Consider the following 20,765-nt stretch of genomic DNA (forward strand, 5'->3'; position numbering starts at 1 on the left):
CGTTAACAGGGTACTGTGTCTGCAGACACAGTTTTAAAGCAGTGACAGCTTAACGATACCACTGCTTCAAGGCCAGGACCAGAGCTAGCCTCCGATCCGCCGATTAACCCCTTAGATGCAGCCCTCAAAACCGAGCGCTGCATCTATGGTGTTTACAAGCAGATCGGAACTCTGCAATGAAATTGCAGGGTTTCTGATGACTGCTCCGGCAGACCGGAAGCCTAGCAATGGCCTCCTATCTGCCTAGAACAGACGCATGCTAGGTCCCACCCAGAGGCGGGGCCTAAAAGTCTTCCGGCCGCAGTAACAAAATCGTGCAGGCTCAGAAGCTGAGCCTGCGACATCAGCCGCTGGTGTCAGCTGTATGTTACAGCTGACAACATGCTGTAACGGCAGGGAACGGAGCTAGCTCCGATCTCTGCCATTAACCACTTATATGCCACGATCAAAAGCGATCGCGGCATCTTAGTGGTTTGTAGAGATCGGCATCAACACGACGTGATCGTGACAAAGCCGATCCTTGCTATGGCAACCGGAGGCCTAATAATGGCGTCCTGGTCTGCCACGTACAATAGCCCATTAGGCCCCGCCCACAGACGGGACCTAATAGGCTTGCTGTCAGAGAATGACTGACAGATCTAATGCATTGCACTACGTGGGTAGTGCAATGCATTAGAGTAAAGATCAGAGGTGCAGGCCCTCAAGTCCTTTAATGTTATTTTTCCCGCACGGTGAACACCGCAAAATAAAAACAATAAAACAACAATGCCATGATCATAATGTCCCATATACCCCCAAAACAGTAGCAATAAAAACTACAACCCGTCCCGCAATAAACAAGCCCTTACACAGCTTTTTTGACTGAAAAATAAAAAAGTTCTGGCTTTCCGAATATGGCGACACAAAATGTGAAGAGTGTCCAAAGCGAATAAGATCGGGCACCATTTATCAGTGCGAAACTGGCCACATATCTCTGAAATATTATTTATTTACCAAATTATTATACCCCCTTATTATACCCTGATGTTCTCAGCAGATTACATATGCCCCCACATTATATACTAAAATACCAGCAAAACCCCTAAACAGAACTACCAAGCAAAATCTGCGCTCCAAAAGCCAAATGGCGCTCCCTCTCTTCTGAACCCTACAGAGTGCACAAACAGCAGTTTACGTCCACATATTGTGCACTAAAATGGCATATCGGCGGAAAATGTAAATTTTCACTTTGCACCATCCGCTACGCATTAATTATTAATGGAAGAACACCTGTGGGGGCAAAATGCTCACTACACCCCTTAAAATGCCTCAAGGGGTGTCGATTCCAAAATGGGGGTCACTACTTGGGGGTTTGTTTTACTATTTGACCTCGGAGACCTGCAATTGTGGTCCAATGCTGTGAAAATCACCAAAATAGACCTCAAATGCGCATGTTGCTCTTCACTTCTGAGCTCTGTAAAATGTCCAGGCAAATGTTAAATGCCTTGAGTGGTGTAGTTTCCAAAATGGGGTCACTTCTTGGGGGCTTCTACTGTACTCTGGTACCTTAGAGTTTTGCAAATGCAACATGGCGCCCAGAAACCAATCCAGCAAAATCTGCATGCCAAATAGCGCTACTGCCTTTCGGAGCCCTGTCGTTTGTCCAAGCAGCAGTTTATGACCACATGTGGGGTAATTACGTACTCTGGAGAAATTGCTTTACAAATGTTGGGGTGCTTTTTCTCCTTTTATCCCTGAGTAAATAAAAATAATCTACTTTTTAGTGAAAAAAATGCTGATATTAATTTTTACGGCCTAATTCCAATAAATTCTGCAAAAGACCAATGCTTACTATACCCCTAGAAAGATTCCTTAAGGGGTGTAGTTTCCCAAAAGGGGTCACTTTTGGGGATTTCCTACTATTTTAGTCCTGCAGGCACTTTGCAAACGTGACAGGTCACCCGAAAACCATTTGAGCTCCAAATGGTGATCCTTCCCTTTTGACCCCTGCCGTGTGTTCCCTTTTTGACCCCTGCCTGCCAGAGTTTATGACCACTTATGGGGTATTGCCGTAATCGAGAGAAATTGGTTTTCAAATGTTGGGCTGCTTTTTCTCCTTTATGCCGTGTAAAAATTGAAAATTTCAACTTTTTATTAGAAAAAAAATTTGATTTTCATTTTCCCAGCCTAATTCCACTAAAGTCAGCAGAAAACCTGTGGGGTCAAAATGCTCACTATACACCTCGATAAATTCCTTGAAGGGTGTAGTTTCCCAAATAGGGTCACTTTTGGGGGGTTTCCACTGATTTCATCCCTCAGGAACTTTGCTAATGTGACATGGCACCCAAAAAATCATTGCAGCAAAGCTTGAGCTCAAAAAGCCAAATGGTGCTCCTTCCTTTCTAATCGCTGCCGTGTGTCCAAACAGCAGTTTATCACCACATATGGGGTATTTCCGTAATCGGGAAAAATTGCTTTTCAAATGTTGGGTAGTTTTTTTCCCCTTTATGCCTTGTAAAAATTAAAAATTTCTACGATATATTCAAAATAATGTATATTTTAATTTTCACGGCTTCAGTCCACTAAATTCAGTAAAAACACTGTAGGGTCTAAATGTTCACTATACCCCTTGATAAATTCCTTGAGGGGTGTAGTTTGCGAAATGGTGTATTTTTGGGGTGTTTTCACTGTTTTGGTATCACAAGACCTCTTCCAACGGATATGGTGCAAAAATATATTTGAGTAAAAAGAAGGCCCCAAAATCCTCTAGGTGCTCCTTTGCTTCGGAGGTCTGTATTTCAGCGAATTGGGACACTAGGGCCACATGTGGGATATTTCTAAAAACTGCAGAATGTGGGCAATAAATATTAAGCTGTGTTTCTCTGGTAAAACCTTCTGTGTTACAGGAAAAAAGGATTAAAAATGTAAAAAAAAAATTACATTTGTACATTTCATCCTTACTTTGCGGCAATTTATGTGAAACGCCGAAAGGGTTAATAAACTTCCTAAATGCTGTTCTAAATACTTTGAGGGTTCAGTTTTTAAAATGGGGGTGATTTATGGGGATTTGCATTGTATGGGCACCTCAAAACCACTACACAACTGAACTCATCCCTGTAAAAACAGTCTTTTGACATTTTCTTGAAAATGTGAGAAATTTCTGCTAAAGTTCTAAGCCTAAGGATGTTCAAAAAATGATGTCAATCTAAAGTAGACATATGGGAAATGTTAATTAGCATTTAATTTGTACGATATTACGATCTCTCTGAGGGTATGTTCACACGCAGTGATCAAAAACGTCTGAAAATACGGAGCTGTTTTCAGGGGAAAACAGCTCCTGATTTTCAGACGTTTTTGTAGCAACTCGCGTTTTTCGCTGCGTATTTTACAGACGTTATTGGAGCAGTTTTTCAATGGAGTCAATGAAAAACCGCTCCAAAAACGTCCCAAGAAGTGACATGCACTTCTTTTTCGCGGGCGTCTTTTTACGCGCCGTATTTTGATCGCCCGTTAGCGTCAGATCGCCCGTTAGCGTCAGATCGCCCGTGTTAGTTTAGTCAGATCTAGTCAGCGTCAATTTAGTCAGTGTTAGTCATCGTCAGTGTTGGCGTCAATTTAGTCAATGACAGACCGCCTATCAGCGTCAGAACGCCTGTTCGTGTCAGATCGTCCATTAGTCATCGTCAGACCGCCTGTTCGTCAGCGTCAGTTAGTCTCAGTCAGTTAGCGTCCTTCAGTTAGCGTCAGTCAGTGTGTGATTGTCAGGTAGTCATTGTCTTTTTGCAAGTGTAGTTTAGTGTTAGTCAGTTATAGTGTCATACAATAAAAAAAAAATTTAAAAATATATTAGTGTACGTTAGTGTTAGTATTTAGCGTTTTATGTAAAAAAAAAAAAAGTTCTATTCTACATTTTTTTGTATACACTTTCTACAGTATACAAGATTACATAAACCTTTACTATACACAAAAATAAAAAATGGCCCGCAAAACATTTTCTGCATAGGAGGCGTATGAGATGCTGGCATCGGACACAGATACTGCGAGTGATGTAGGGTCCGCTTTTGTGCTGTCCTCTTCCACAAGTGACACTGAGGAACCTCCTCGCAGTCGCAGGAGGGTTAGTGTTCAGGTTACACCTGCACCTGAACCTAATTGGTTGCCCCCAACCTCCTACACCCCCCAAGTACCGGACTTTACTGCTGCTGCAGGGGTCCAAGTCCAGGCAGCAGCGGTGTCTGAAATTGAGTTTTTTCGGACAGCATTGTGGACAAAATTGTTGAGCAAACTAATCTTTGTGCTCAACAATTTATTACTGCCAACCCCGGTAGTTTTTATGCCAGGCCATACAGGTGGCATCCCACCGACAAAGCAGAAATGCTGCAGTACTGGGGATTGGTCCTAAATATGAGCCTAACAAAGAAGCCATCAGTGAGGGCCTATTGGTCCACTGATATTCTTTACCACTGCCCCTTATACCGCACCACAATGCACAGGGCTCGTTTTGAGGCAATACAGAAGTTTTTGCACTTCAATGATAATTCCCAGTGCCCCCCCCCCCAGGATCACCCAAATTTCGATCGACTCTATAAAATTAGACCCCTTATTTCCCATTTGGCCCAAAAGGTTTCCATGTCATATACCCCTGGAAGAGAAATTGCTATTGACGAGTCCCTGGTGCATTTGAAGGGAAGGGTGAAGTTCAGGCAGTATTTGCCCAACAAACGTGCCAGGCATGACATCAAGATCTACAAGTTGTGCGAGTCGGAGTCGGGCTACACACATACTTTTAAAATATACGAGGGAAGAGACAGTCAGATTGAACCCCCAAACTGTCCACCCATCCTGACCACAACTGGGAGGATTGTCTGGGACCTCCTGCACCCACTGTTTAATCAGGGGTACCACTTGTATATTGACAACTGGTACACAAGTGTACCCCTGTTCAAATGCCTGGCGGAACAAAAACCGGTGGCATGTGGGACGGTCCGCAAAAACCAGAGACCGCTCCCAAAAACCCTTCTCGGCCAACCCCTGCAGCGTGGGGAGAGCAGGGCGGTCCAAGGCGAAGGGGTCCTATTTTTGAAATTCAAGGACAAGAAGGATGTGTTGATGCTAACATCCATTCATGATGCCACCTGCTCTCTTGTCCCTGTGCGTGGTGCAACACCCACCACCACGTCACGGCCTGTCTGCATCCAGGCATATAACAAATTTATGGGGGGAGTGGACCTTTTTGACCAGATGCTCAAGCCGTACAATGCCATGCGGAAATCAAAAATTTGGTATAAAAAACTTGCGGTGTACTTTATCCAAATGGCATTGTACAACTCCTTTGTAATATACAGGAGCACTGGTCAGGAGGGGACATACCTGGAGTTCCAGGAGAAGGTAATCAAATCCCTTCTCTTTGGGAATGTGGCAGAGGTAGGAGAAAGTTCTGCCTCTGCAAGTACGGATGTCCCCAGGATAGTTCCAGGGCAGCAATTTCCTGGTGAATTGCCGCCCACCTCAAAAAAAAGCCACCCCCAGAAGAGGTGTCGTGTCTGTGCCAAAAGAGGCATAAGAAAAGACACGACATACCAGTGTAACACCTGTCCCACCCACCCTGGACTGTGTATGAAGGAGTGCTTCCGGATATACCACACCTCTCTGGATTTCTAAATTTTATTTTCATCTGTCCCTTTCATTTTTAATTTTCGGCCCTTTCATTTACAATTGCCGGCCCTCGCATTTACCATAACCATTTCACCATTTAAAATGTGAACATCCCCATAACAAAACTAAAAATTCCCATTATACCCCTAGATGAATATCTAGGATTTGTAATATGGTGTAGTATCTGCACAATTTTTTAGGCCTATGCAAACATGACATGTGCCCAAAAATCATCCAAGTAAAATAAGGCCTCAAAATCCTTGTGATGTTCCAATATTTTCTGTCCCTGACCATATGTCCAGCAACAGAGAATTAGGGCCAATTTGGGGGTATTTCTAAACTCAGAAGAAATATCCCGATAAATGTTTAGGTGCTTTTCTTCACTTGCATGCTCTGTGTCTGAAAATTTTGTCCTATAAATGAAGCATTTGTCATATGTTCTTTTTCACGCCAGATATCCACAAGATTCTGCAAAAAAACTATGGGGTTAAAAAAGTGATCACACCACTAGAAAAAAATTCCTTGAGGGGCGTAGTTTTCAAAATGGGGTCACTTTTGGGGTGTTTACACTGTTTTGGTCCCCCACAGTGCATTGCAAACGCGAAATGGCACTAAAAACTATTCTAGCAAAATCTGCGCTCCAAAATCCAAATGACGCTCCTTCTATTCTGAGCCTGTGGGTCCAAACAGCAGTGTATTACCACATATGTGGTATTGCCGTAATCGGGAGAAATTGCTTTACAAATTGCTTTTTGTCCTTTATTCTTTTTTAAAATCTAAAATTTCTATGTTTTTTCAGAAAAAATGTAGGTTTTCATCTTCACACACGAATGCAAATAAATTTTGCAAAACAACTGTGGGGTCAAAATGCTAACTATACCACTAGAAAGATTCATTGAGGGGTGCAGTTTCCAAAATGGGGTCACTTTTTCTCTGTTTTTACTGTATCGACAGCACAAGAACTCTTCAAATCTGACATGGTGCCTAAAATATATTCTAAAAAAAGGAGGCCCCAAAATCCTCTAGGTGCTCCTTTGCTTCTGAGGCCTTTGCTTCAGTCCGTTAGCACACTAGGGCCACATGTGGGATATTTCTAAAAAGTGCAGTATCTGGGCAATAACTATTCAGTTGCATTTCTTGGGAAAAAACCTTCTGTGTTACTGAAAAAAATGGATTACATATGAATTTTGGCAAAAAAAAATGAAATCTGTAAATTTCACCTGTAGTTTGCTTTAAATCCTCTGAAATGCCTAAAGGGTTAAAACACTTTCTGAATGCCGTTTTGAATACTCTGAGGGGTGCAGTTTTCAAAATGGGTTCATTTATGGAGACTTTCTAATATATAAGGCCCCTAAACTAACTTCAGAACTGAACTGGTCCCTGAAAAAATAGCCTTTTGACATTTTCTTGAAAATATGAGAAATTGCTGCTAAAGTTCTAAGCCTTGTAACGTCCTAGAAAAATAAAAGTAGGTTCCAAAAAACGATGCAAATATAAAGTAGACATATGGAAAATATAAACTAGTAAGTATTTTGTGTGGTAATACTATTTGTCTTCCAAGCAGAAAGATTTAAATTTCGAAAAATTTAAATTTTGATGGTTTTCACAATTAAATATTGAATTTATCGACCAAATTTTTTCACTAACATAAAGTACAATATGTCACGAGAAAACAATCTCAGAATCGCTTGCATAGGTAAAAGCATTCCAGAGTTATTACCACATAAAGTGACACGTCAGATTTGAAAAATCGGCTTAGTCCTGAAGGCCAAAACAGGCTCAGTCCTGAAGTGGTTAATAAAGAAGTTGAATAATAATGGTCCCAGCACTGAACCCTGGGGTACACCACTTATAACCGGGGACCATTCAGTGTAGGAATCATTGAGCACAACTCTCTGGATACGGTCCTTGAGCCAATTCTCAATCCAATTACAAACTATACTTTCTAAACCTATAGGCCTTAATTTACCCATTAGACGTCTATGGGGGACAGTGTCAAATGCCTTTGCAAAGGCCAAAAACACTAAATCCACAGCGGCCCCTCTGTCTAGGCTTCTGCTCACCTCTTCATAAAAACAAATCAGGTTGGTCTGACAACTTCTGTCCTTTAGTAAACCGTACTGGCTGTCACTTATACTACTATTTATTGTCACATAATCCTGTATATAGTCCCTCAATAGCCCCTCAAACATTTTCCCCACGATGAATGTTAAACTTACTGGTCTATAATTACCCAGGGAAGACCTAGAGTCCTTTTTGAAAATAGGCACCACATTTGCCCTGCGCCAGTCCCTTGGCACTATACCAGTCACTAGACAATCTCTGAATATTATGAAGAGGGGGAGAGAAATAACTGAACTAAGCGCTTTAAGAACTCTAGGGTGTAACCCATCTGGTCCCGGGGCCTTGTATACATTTATTTTATTTAACTTAGCTTGGACCATATCTGCATTCAGCGAATTCAGTAAATCAACTGATATATAAACCGCACTGGCACCGGAAGCTGCTCTTTCTTCTGTTGTATATACAGAGCCAAAGAACCCATTTAGTAACTCTGCCTTCTCTTGATCCCCTGTGACCAACTCCCCATTACCACTATTTAGGAGTCCTACATATTCAGACCTTGGCTTCTTTGCATTTATATACTTGTACAATTTTTGGGGATTTGTTTTACTATTATTGGCCACCTGCCTTTCATTTTGCATTTTTTGCTGATTCTATTACTGTTTTTGCAGATTTTATTAAGCTCTTTATGTTTTACAAAGGCTACAGATGTACCCTCAGATTTGTATTATTCAAATGCCCTTTTTTTTGTCATATATTGCCCTTTTTACAAAAGGTGTAAGCCACGTGGGGTTTAATTTTAGTCGTTTATACTTGTTACCTATAGGAATAAATTTTGCACTATAAATTATACAAAGTGGATTTTAAGATCTCCCATAGATCATTTGTACCTTTATTTGACATTAGATGTTTCCTGTCTATGTCCTGAATTGTAGCCCTCATGCTGGGGAAATTGGCCTTCTTAAAATAATAGGTAAAATGTAACTATATTGTGGTCACTGTTACAGAGGTTTTCACGAACATTGACATTCCCAACAAGCTCTGCATTATTAGAAATGACCAGATACAACAGAGCTTCACCTCTAGTCGGGTCTTCCACAAACTGGCCCATAAAATTTTCTTGCAATAGGTTGAGGAAATTTCTCCCCATCGCAGTTGAAGCCAAACCATGATACCAATTAATATCCTAGTAATTAAAATCTCCCATTATCACTACAGTACCCGCCTGTGCAACCGCTCCATCTGTTTATATAGCTGACCTATCTCCTCAGTTATATTGGGGGGTCTATAGATTACACCAAAAGCAATTTTTTCAGTGTTTACCTCCCTTTGTAATTCCACCCACAAGGTTTCAATCTCCTCACAATCTTCACCCACTATTGTCTTTCACACTCAACTTCATATTACTTCTCGCATACAGACATACACCACCGCCTTGATATCACTTCTCACATACAGACATACACCACTGCCTTTCCTATTTGGCGTCTTTCCGAAACAGTGTAAAACCCTGTGCCCAGTCGTGAGAAGAGTCTAGCCATGTTTCTGCAACACCAACTAAGAGTCTGGACATGCTAGGAGTTGTAGTTCTCTCATCATATCTCCTCCCTGTAATGTCCTCTGATATTCCATAATAATATCCTGGACATGCTGGGAGTTTTAGTTCTCTCATCTTATACCTCCTTCCTGTAATGATATCACATAACAGTCTGGACATGCTGGGAGTTGTAGTTCTCTCGTTATATCATCTCTCTGTAATGTCCTCTAATATTCCATAACAGCCTGGGAGTTGTAGTTCTCTCTTCATATCTCCTCCCTGTAATGTCGTCTGATATCTCATCGTAACAGCCTGGATATGCTGGGAGTTGTGGTCCTCTCCTCATATACTCCTCCCTGTAATGTCCTCTGATATCCCATAATAGCAGCATAGACATATTGGGAGTTGTAATTCTCTCTTCCTATGTACTCTTCTATGTAGGCCATTGTTTATTCTGATGTTGCAGCAGATTTTCTAGATTCTGATTTGGCCAAGAAGTTGTGGATTATCCCTGCACCTCTGGAGAAACCCATCGACATTTGTTCGTTGGATGGTACTCATGTGTCTGGAGGATCGGTAAGATGCCGTACTCCTGGTCTGAAATTTTCAGTAGGAAGTATCCACTGTGAGACTATTTCTCTTCTGTTAGTTCTCTCTCCTCCTATACAATTATTTTGGGGTATCCTTGGTTGTTCCTCCATAATCCAGTGTTTGATTAGACTTCAGGAGAATTAGTGCAGTGGGAAAGTTTTGTTCAGGGAGAGGTTTTACTTCCCCCGATTCTAGTCGCAGTCACCAGGGTCTGCCTGTTAAGTATAGAGAATTTGTGAATGTTTTGTGACAAAACTGCTGATCTTCTTCCCCCTCATAGAGAGTATGACTGCTCCATTGATCTAGTTCCACGTTCTAAAAACCTTAAGGCGGACGCCCTTTCTCGCAGTTTTCTACAGCAACATGTGGAGACACCTGTACCTTCTTTCATCATTCCTCCTGATAAAATGGTGACAGGGCCAACAAAGGATATTTCTGATTTACTCTTGCAGGCTCAGTCTCAGGAACCTCCAGAGAAACCCGCCCAACGCTTTTTTTTTTCCTAGTGACCTTAGACCTGCTGTTCTTTTAGAGATTCATGGCAGTAAGTTGGCGGGTCTTTCAGGTATCACTAAGATGTGTAAGACCATGTCTCGATCAGTTTGGTGGCCAGATATGCGGAGAAATGTAGAAAGGTTTGCTGTGGAATGTGACATCTGTGCTCGCAATAAGACATCTACAGCATTACCTTTTGGTCAGTTAGAACCTTTGCCAACTCCCAGGAAACCATGGACACACATATCCATGGACTTTATTTTCAAGGTGACCAGATCCGGGGGGAGAGATACCAAATAGGTTGTTGTAGACCGGTTCAGTAAAATGGCCCATTTTATACCCTTGTCTGGCTTGTCCTCTGCCGATAAGCTGGCTACTCACTTTGTTCAACTAGTGGTGAGACTTCATAGTATTCCTGAAAATATTGTATCTGATAATATTGTATCTGACATGGGTTCACAGTTTATGACTCAATTTTGGAAGGCCTTTGTGCAAATGTAGGTATTGATTTGGGTCCTCCGCCACCTATCATCCACAAACCAATGGTCAGACAGATAGTGAACCAGACATTAGAGCACTATCTCCGGTGTTGTTTCAGATTTACATGATGATTGGGTCCAGTTTTTGCCATGGGCAATTTGTTTGTAACAATGTGTCATGCATCCACTAATGTCTCTCCATTTTTCTGTAACTATGGTTTTCACCCATAGGCATCTTCATTTACCGTCAGTGCGGGTTTTGACATTCCATTGCTCAGACTGAGGATTAAGATGTTGAAGTAAAACTGGAGTAAGGTCCATGGGGCTTTGGGCTCAGCTGCCCTTCGTGCTAAATGCAAGTTTGCTCGCCACCGCAGGCCACATAAGTTCAAAGTGGGAAATAGAGTGTGGTTGTCCATCAAAAACATCAGTTTAAGACAACCATGTGGCAAGTTGAATCTAGATTTATTGGTCATTTTAAGATTTTAAGACAAATTAATCCAGTTTCCTTAATGGTGAATTTACAACAAAGCATGAGAATGCCCAGGACTTTTCATTGTTCTCTTTTTAGGCCTGTGTATACTTTCAGAAGGGCGATCCGTAGAACTCCTCCTGTTTTGGTCCGTTGTCAGCCTGAGTTTGTGGTCCAGAGGATCCTTGATTTTGAATGGCGTGGCAGACAACTCCATTACCTTCTTGATTTACGGGGTAACGGCCCAGAGGAAAAGTCCTGGGAACAGCTAGAAACATCCATTCTGATAGATTTTTTTAGTTAAACAATTATTATTTAAGTGATTACACATGGTCTTAATTTTTAAAATGTTTCACAAGTCAGGAAATATTATAAATTAGATTCTAATTTATAAAATTTCCATGTGCTGGGCACTAGATGGAGCAGTTCCCAAAATTGCAGCATGGTCAATGTGGTAAAGCAACCTCATTGCTTTATGCTGCAAATTTGGGGTAGACACACTCTCTCTAGTATCGTCACACAATCCCCCCTCCCTTCTTCTAGCTTTTTTTTGCTGCAAAATTTGGAAAAAAAGCACTCGCTCTAGTGAGCTCTGAGAATCCCCCCCTCCTTTATCCTGGCTAGTGCCGGGATAAACGAGGGGATTGAACGGTCTAACCTCCTACACTGTGTGTCGCCATTTTTTGAGCGAACACACAGTGTAGTAGGTTTACATACAGTAGTAAACACACACAAACACGAACATACATAGAAATCTCTTACCTGCTCCTGCCGCCGCGGCTCCCTCCGGCCCGTCCGCTCCGTCTGCTGCCGCTGGTCCAAGTGCACAAGTCCGGAAGCCGCGACCGGAAGTAGTAATCTTACTGTCCGGCCGCGACTTCCGGTTCACAGGAAAATGGCGCCGGACGGCGCGCATTTCAAATTGGACTGTGTGGGAGCGGCGCATGCGCAGTTCAAACACAGACGGCGTACACAGAAGTGGATGGGACGGGCCCCGTTCGCAGTCCCTATGGGACTGTGGCTGCCGTATTCCATGTCTGTATGTGTCGTTAATCGACACATACAGAAATGGAAAAAAAAATGGCAGCCCCCATAGGGAAGAAAAAGTGAAAAAAATAGAAAAAAGTAACACACAAACACACAAATAAATAAAAACGTTTTTAATAAAACACTAACATTAAACTGATATGAAAAAAAAAATTGTGGTGACACTGTTCCTTTAAGGGATCATCAGCCCTCTTTGAAGGGCTTGGTAATGTTACGATTAGCAGCAGGACTGCTGCTAATCAATGATTTCTGTTATCTCTATGTTTGGGCGTTGCTAGACAATGCCCTTGATCTGTGTCTGGATTTGGTCATCATTTAGCTTTGCCTGGTTAATTAGGGCAGAGTACTTTTCTGGGGGCTAGTATATACTTCAGGCCTGGATTACTCATGTACTGGTTATACTGTTTCTCTCATGTGCTAAATTCTTTACAGATTCTAGTTGGTGATGTTTTTTTTGTCTATGTATAGGTGTTTGTTTGAAGTGTGAGACCTGTTGGTCTTCCGAGAGATCTAGTTTTTGTAAAGTGGCTTTTATGTGTATCTTGGTATCAATAGTTCCCCTGGTTTGTTTGCCTTTCCTGTGCATTTGATCTGCTGCCAAGGTGTTGTCTTTCCCTGCTGTGGGATAGTATTCAGATAGGGTCAGTTAGTGCTGTTAATTCTTTCCCACTGTCTATTCATCTGTTAAAGAGGCTCTCTCACTAGTTTAGTAATGCCCTATCTCCTAGCTAATCTAATAGGCGCTGTCACACTGACAATGCTAGTGAAAATTGTGCGTTTATTACTTTAAAAGTTATGAGCTTTTTTCTAAATATGTAAATGAGCCTTTATTAGACAAGTGGGTATCAACAGCAGCGATTCTCTTTTCGTGAAGCTACCTCACAGCCTCTGACGCTGTCCTATCAGCACGAAGCTGCTTCACACAGAATGAGAGAATGAAGCTGGAGGGAAGGGGGATCACTTTAAACAGCCACATCTCGGGCTGTGGACCACCTATAACAGTGGTATATGAAAGATGAGATTCTAATGTTTCATATGACACCAGAATTGCAGTTCTAGCTGTGACACAACCGGAGATATTGCCATTTAAATACAGTCGGGAATGGAAGCTGTATACTATATGATCACACTGTGTTGCTGGGTCGGGAAGGGGTAGAAGCTGTATGACGATTGGATAGTGTCCTATAGATAACATTACACTGTTAGGAGATAGGGAATTAATAAACTGGTGACAGATCCTCTAACTGCTGTCATGCTATTCATCTGCCATCCACTCCATTTATGCGCATCCATCTTCTACTAACTTTAGTGTTCGGTTCAGCTTTTCGCTGAAGTCACTTTATGAATTAATTATTACTTACCTGTGGTAACACCTCCTGGAATTTCCTCCTCAACTTCACTCTTACACGGTTGATCGCCCCTCGCCCGCTCTATTTCGGCTTCATCCTCCGCTTTAATGTCAGTCAGATCTTCCCCCTGATTTCACATATGTAACAATTCAGTACAATACAGCAGAGTGCGAAGAATCTAACACATCAACATAAGAAACCACCAAAATCTATGACCACATTTATGATCGCAAGACCCAAAAGCTCCACACCCCCCTATATAGATCTGGTATAGGACTCAGCTTCATCTACCTGATGATTCTCTGGGACATTGCGATTTTCCTCTGGAGAGTCCTGGGAATACAGAGGACTGGGACATCTCTCTGGAGGATTTCTCCTACTGGATCCATCTGTAGCAAACACACAGTGAATGAATACATGACCATTGTAGATCTGTCTATATAATCAGACACTTCCCTCAAGACCTGCAATTACATGTTTACTTTTAGAGCGTAAATTAATTATAGTATTTGTGTCCCCACCACTGTTCCCTATAAAGTGCGTGGCTGTGCTCACTAAATTAACACTAATTCCGCGCACGGTCACGGCCGGTGGGTGGATGCAGTGGCAGATCATGCCGTTGGTGTCGCTAGCACCGGAGGGCGGACCCGGCGCTAGCGACAGCTATATTCACTTGCATCTGCGTCCTCAGGATGCAGATACAAATAATGCAGCCTATAATGCGTTGGGAAAACCCCCTTCACAGGCTGGCATGATAACGTCACTGCATAACGGTGGTCTGCGCAAGCGGTCCTGCCCGCAAGGCTGTGCAGCGCTCTGTCCGTTGCGGGAAAGAGGAAAGGTAAGTACAATATAAGGCTATGTGGCACTATTTACAAGAGGAGTGGCTGTGTGGCACTATTTACAAGAGGGGGGAAGTTTGGCACTATATACAAGGGCGTGCTGTGTGGCAGTATATACAAGGTAGGGTCTGTGTGAAATTATATACAAGGGGGTATGGCACTTTATACAAGAGGGGGAGGGCTGTGTGGTGCTCTTTACAGGGGGTGTGTGTGTGTGGCGCTATCTATACAGAGAAAGACTCAAACAATGTTTGAATTTGCGCACGGCAAAGGCATATACCTCTGCTACTCACAAACACTACATGCATGGCGATAAGGGGAGCAAACTCATGGCTTACTTAGCTAAAAAGAGAAGAAAGCAGAACTATATCTCCAAAATCCAGTCTCCTACTGGAGCTGTACTTGAGGACACCAATGACATTGTTGCTGAGTTTTGCTCCTTCTATCAAACACTGTATGACCTATGTCCTGGGGAGACGCCCAAGGACCTTGCGGACAGAACTGAGATAATTGAGTCTTTCCTAGACTCCCTTTCTCTTCGTACCTTAACTGCTACGAAAAAAGCCCAACTAGAATCCCCTTTTACACTTAAAGAAATCTGTGATGCGCTCTCCAGTATGCCCTCTAGTAAGTACCCAGGTCTTGACGGCCTTCCAGCCTCATACTATAAACAGTTTGGAGACGTCCTGCTGACATTCTGCCTCAGAGTATGTAACTCTCTTAACGCTTCTCAACATTTCTCTCCTTCAGCGCTCGAAGCACATATTTCGGTATTACCAAAAGAGGGTAAAGACCCGTCGCTATGCGGTAGTTATCGCCCTATATCACTTTTGAATGTGGATGTTAAATTATATGCCAAAATCATAGCTAACAGGATGCAATCCTTACTCCCTGTAAAGGATCTGCCAGACACGGCGCCCGTGGTTAATCAGTCTGCACCTAGGTCTGATAGAGTGACTGGATCTGCTACCACTCAGGCTGGTAGGCTTAGGAGTGGGAGAACCTATCACAGCCTGGCCAGACGGTTCTAGCTCCTGCCCTCGGTCTATTTATACCTTCATTTCCTGCTTGTCTTTGCCTGTGATTCTTTCATGTTTCCTGGCTCTGCTGCCCCTGCTATTACTATTGACCTCTGCTTCTTATCGACCCTGGCTTTACGGACTACGCTCCTGCTCTGCATTTGGTACCTCGTACACTCCTGGTTTGACTCGGCTCGTTCACTACTCTTGTTGCTCACGGTGTTGCCGTGGGCAACTGCCCCATTTCCCTTAGCTTCTGTGTACCCTTGTCTGTTTGTCTGTCGTGCACATATTGAGCGTAGGGACCGTCGCCCAGTTGTACGCCGTCGCCTAGGACGTGCCGTGCAAGTAAGCAGGAACTGAGTGGCGGGTAGATTAGGGCTCACCTGTCTGTCTCCCTAGCCCGACATTACACTCCCATTCCTGATTGACCCAGAGAAGACGGGTTTTGTTAAAGAGGCTCTTTCACCAGATTTTGCAACCCCTATCTGTTATTGCAGCAGATCGGCGCTGCAATGTAGATCAGAGTAACGTTTTTATTTTTTAAAAACGAGCATTTTTGGCCAAGTTATGACCATTTTTGTATTTATGCAAATGAGGCTTGCTAAAGTCCAACTGGGCGTGTATTATGTGTGTTACATATGGGCGTGTTTACTTCTTTTACTAGCTGGGTGTTGTGTATAGAAGTATCATCCACTTCTCTTCAGAACGCCCAGCTTCTGGCAGTGCAGACACAGCGTGTTCTCGAGAGATCACGCTGTGTCGTCACTCACTTCCTGCCCCAGGTCCTGCATCGTGTCGGACGAGCGAGGACACATCGGCGCCAGAGGCTACAGTTGATTCTGCAGCAGCATCGGCGTTTGCAGGTAAGCTACTGTTCCTACCCTCCCTGAATTGCGGTCTCAACCTGGTTTCTCGTCTGTCAATTTTCTCACTTACACTCACCTCAAAAGGTGTTACCTGGGAGCGTTTAGGCAGCGACCAATAGACCGCCTGTTATCCTGGTTGGAAGCAACCCTCCTCCTTCGACAACCACCTAAGAAGCTTATTACACTATACTATAATAATCTCATTAAGATGAATTCAACAATACAGCCCTCCTTTCTTAAAGCTTGGGAGTTGGAACTTAAGACTACTTTTTCTGACGAGGACACCAAGGAGGTTTTTCGAAACTCCCTTGGGACCTCAAGATGTATTAATTTGCAAGAATCCTCATACAAACTGACCTCTAGGTGGTACAAGACTCCCTGGGTATTGCATAAAATGTGTAACAACATCTCACCAGACTGTTGGAGGTGTCATAAAGACCCGGGAATATATCTACACTTGTGGTGGGAGTGGGAGAAAATCTCCCCCTTTTGGTCCAGATACAAAATGTCCTCAACACCATAACTCATTCCTCTATTGTTATTACCCCTCGTGTAGTGTTCCTAAACCTGTGGCCAACATTCCCTGGGGTGGCCCCCAAGGAGCTATGGTTACAGCTCTTCGCGGAGGCCAAATCTCTACTACCGTTGTATTGGAAGACCGAGGTTGCGCCACCATTGGCTTAGGAAGGGAGCCCAGCTTGTGAGAATGGGGGAGCTCTCGCATCCTGAGTAGCACTCTCATTCCAAGTTCCAAATTATCTGGGCACCCTGGTTTGAATTCTGCAAAAATTACTCCTTTCAACACCTCTGGGGTGCAGACCCCCCCCCCCCTCTGTGTTGGATAATGTTGACTGATATTCTAGTTTGGGAATACTTTCTAAACATTCCCACAAGGCCTGATGTTCTTGGAGACCTCTCTCCTTGAGCGTTTATTTTCCCTCCTTCTCTATTGCCTCCTTCTCTACCCCCTCCCCCTTGACGTTGGGTGCATGTGGTGAGAACATACAACAAGATGCTCATACTTCTTTAATGTTCTGTTTGTATGATTTGGTCTGTTTAATATTGAGATAACGAATTGTACATACGATTCTTCTTATTGTGAATTCTAACAATTACCCGTATATTGTATGAAAAACACTAGGAACAGAAGGAGTCATGCACTATTGTAATAAAGTTTGCCAATGGCATAGAAAAATAAGTTTTATTGGACAATACAAAATACATAGAGTTAAAAAAAAGACTACAAATCTGAAGACTGTACACCTCCCAAGTGGTGAGGATGAACCTAAAGGAAACACTCCTTATATTGGCAGTTGCAGGAAGAAAAAGCTTATCTGACAGATAATAAAATACCGACTAGGACTAGGGCAGAAAATACAATAAAGTAGCACTAGGCATAAAGGTCAGGGTATGTAAATTTAAGTAAATAACATCATGCATACAGCCAGAGTCAGAGCTATCGAAGGTAAACATTGTGAGTGGATTTCAATCAGAGCAAAAAGTGCTCACAGAGAATCCCCACAAAGCAGACAAGTCTTCCCAGAGTATTATCGCCACAAGAAAGGAGCAAGTAAAATATGTAAAGCACAGAATAAAGTGTTACTAACCCATGTGGTTCCTGCAGTTCAGTATCTTCCCGAGTACGGAGAGACCCCGACGCGCGTTTCGCGTAGATGGCTTTTTCAAAAGCCATACGTATATTGTATGTAGTGTGGCTCTTATGCATATTGTAACTCACATATTGCCTCTCTCTAAAACCTCAATAAAATGTTATTTAAAAAAAATAAAAATAACAAAATGGAATAAAAAGTGATTAAAACCTCGCAAGTACCCCAAAATGGTTTTATTAAAAACTACAACTTGTCCCGCAAAATATATGCCCTTATGCCGCTTCAATCGACAAAAAAATGAAAAAAAGTTATGGCTTTTGGAAGGTGGGGAGGAAAAAATTAAAATCTGAAAAACTGGCTGTGGCGGGAAGGGGTTAAAATGTGGGCGTGGTCTAAATGAGAGGACATCATGACGTGTGGGCCAGTCACACCCTGGAAGGAGAAGACACACGTGATGAATTACCCTCCCCACAAATGTGCACAGATGTGTAATGTTATGGCCCCCACATCACAGATTTACAGCAGGTGTTCTCAACATGGCTTCAACATGGCCGCTAGTCCAGCCTGTGTCCACAGTAATGCCAAACATATATATATATCTATATCTTCTTACCTTGTGATGTGCGCGGCCGGTAGTTCTCCATCATAACCTCCTCGTACAGATCCTTGTGTCCTTCTAGATACTCCCACTCCTCCATGGAGAAATAGAGTGTGACATCCTGACACCTTATAGGAACCTGACACACATAATGATACAGTCATCACCCAGACACCTCCAGTGCTGTTGCTGTAGAATTTCCCAGCATTCCCAGCAGTGTCACCTCTCCAGTCAGCAGCTCCGTCATCTTGTAGATAAGTTCTAAGATCTTCTTCTCATCTATCCGGGAGTGAGGGGGAGGCTCTGTGATGGGGCTCCGACTACTGCTCCATCCTCCTGACTCATGGATGATGGGAGTCGTACAGTCACCCGATGTCTTCTTCACTATGGTGTACTCCTGTGTATGGAGAGAGACACTTAGAGAACTGAACACAGTATTGCCCCCTCAGTAGAAAGAGGGAGATTGTGACCCCGCTGTATAGAGCTCTAGTGACCCCACATCTGTAATACTGGAGACCTCACCTACAAAAAGACATTGAGAAATTAGAACAAGGCCAAAACTAAAAAGGAAATAATATTAGGGGTACAAGATGGACCATGTGCTCTCCTCCTGCAGTCATCTTCTACGTTTCTATATAGAGGTCATCCTGATCCTCCTGGTTCCTGGTCATTCTCATTGCTCTACAACATTACTATTGCTTCACTGGTGACATGACACATAACTGACCATATTGGTGGCTGATCTTCAGCTTTTCTGCTGTTGGCTTGACATCACTTGGAAGGTCTGGACGCTGTTATACAGGACACTGGATTCTACCTATTATGTATTGTCCCTTCACTATGTGTGACTTGTTCTATAATGTAGAAAAGTTTACCTCTCCGCTCAGCAGGTAGATGATGTCCAAGGTGAAGTTTAATATTCTTCTGCTCATCTCATTCCTGTCCTTGTCCATCCTTGGTGGGTCTTTCAGGAGAAAGAACGTTGTGGAGGAGAACATGGGGAAACTGGAGGATCTAGTACTGCAGATGTCTTTATGAGGAGAGGAGAAGATGGAAAATCATGCAGGAGACAATATCATGTATAAAAAAAACAAAAACAAGAACCTCACTTACTGATCATTGAGAGAAACATTTTCTCAGAGCCGTCACCACATGGATTAAAATGTGTATGCCCAACACGGAAATTTCTCCCCAGGATATGCCAGAAATGTCTGATAGATGCGGCTCCCACCTCTGGCCGTGCTCGGCTGTTTCTGGAACTCCTATACAAGTGAATGGAGAGAGTCCTGCACATGTGTGGTCATTTCTCCACATGGATCATCACCTCACCAGGCTATTTGGGGTACCCCGTTCTCCACATACAGGTGGGACCCCAGTTATCAGACATTTATGGCATCTCTCTCAGGTGAGAATTTGCAGCTTAGAAAAGTAAAATGAAGACATTTCCCCACACAATGAAGACCTGACTCCTTACAACTTAACACATGGCGGATACTGGGGAGACATTCCTCGCATCTCACAAGACATGATACACTATGCAGTCAGTGAATGATATGAACTTTGAGGTTCTGCAGCAGCTGAGGTGACATTATAAATAAATGGAACATGCAGTGTGATCTCTTATGTTATGGCGCAGGAGGAGTTGAGCAGATTGATAACAGAATTTTTGTACTTACCAGTAAAATCTTTTTCTCGTTGAATTCACTGGGAGACACAGTATCATGGGTATAAGCCGCAGTCACTAGGAGACTGATACTAGGTAAATATGAAAAAAAGTGTGGCTCCACCCAGTGGGCTATAACCTCTGTTGAACACTCAGCTCCTCTTGTACCAAGAGCAGTAGAGGAGCAGAGAAGATTTAACACAATATGTATTCCATGAGAAAGGCAATTTCAAGAAGCCCAAAAACATAACAGTAAAAAAATAGGGCGGAACCTGTGTCCCCCAGTGAATTTAACGAGAAAGAGATTTTACTGGTAAGTACAAAAATCCTGTTTTCTCGTTAAAGTACTCACTGGGGAACACAGTACCATTGGACATCCTAAAGTAGTCCATTAGGGTCGGAAAAAAGAATCATAGCCATGCGAGCAGCCTAAACAATGGGTGTTTGCAACACCATCCGACCCAAACTGGCATCGGCAGAGGCCAAAGAATGGATC

General features: G+C 43.0%; 1 protein-coding gene across 1 annotated transcript in view; it reads right to left on the minus strand.

The window, feature by feature from the left end:
* Positions 1–20,693, minus strand: part of LOC142670725 (uncharacterized) — a 35,553-nt gene extending 14,860 nt beyond the window's left edge. Inside the window, exons 1-5 of the mRNA XM_075847115.1 lie at positions 19,482–20,693; positions 18,830–19,003; positions 18,622–18,745; positions 13,960–14,057; positions 13,681–13,795 (exon numbers count right to left, since the gene is read on the minus strand). Coding sequence (XP_075703230.1) covers positions 13,681–13,795; positions 13,960–14,057; positions 18,622–18,745; positions 18,830–19,003; positions 19,482–19,604 — 634 coding nt within the window. The 5' untranslated portion in view covers positions 19,605–20,693. The remainder of the gene's footprint in view (positions 1–13,680; positions 13,796–13,959; positions 14,058–18,621; positions 18,746–18,829; positions 19,004–19,481) is intronic.
* Between the last annotated feature and the right edge of the window lie 72 nt (positions 20,694–20,765).

This window comes from Rhinoderma darwinii, assembly GCF_050947455.1.
Source record: "Rhinoderma darwinii isolate aRhiDar2 chromosome 1 unlocalized genomic scaffold, aRhiDar2.hap1 SUPER_1_unloc_16, whole genome shotgun sequence".
NCBI lineage: Eukaryota > Metazoa > Chordata > Amphibia > Anura > Rhinodermatidae > Rhinoderma > Rhinoderma darwinii.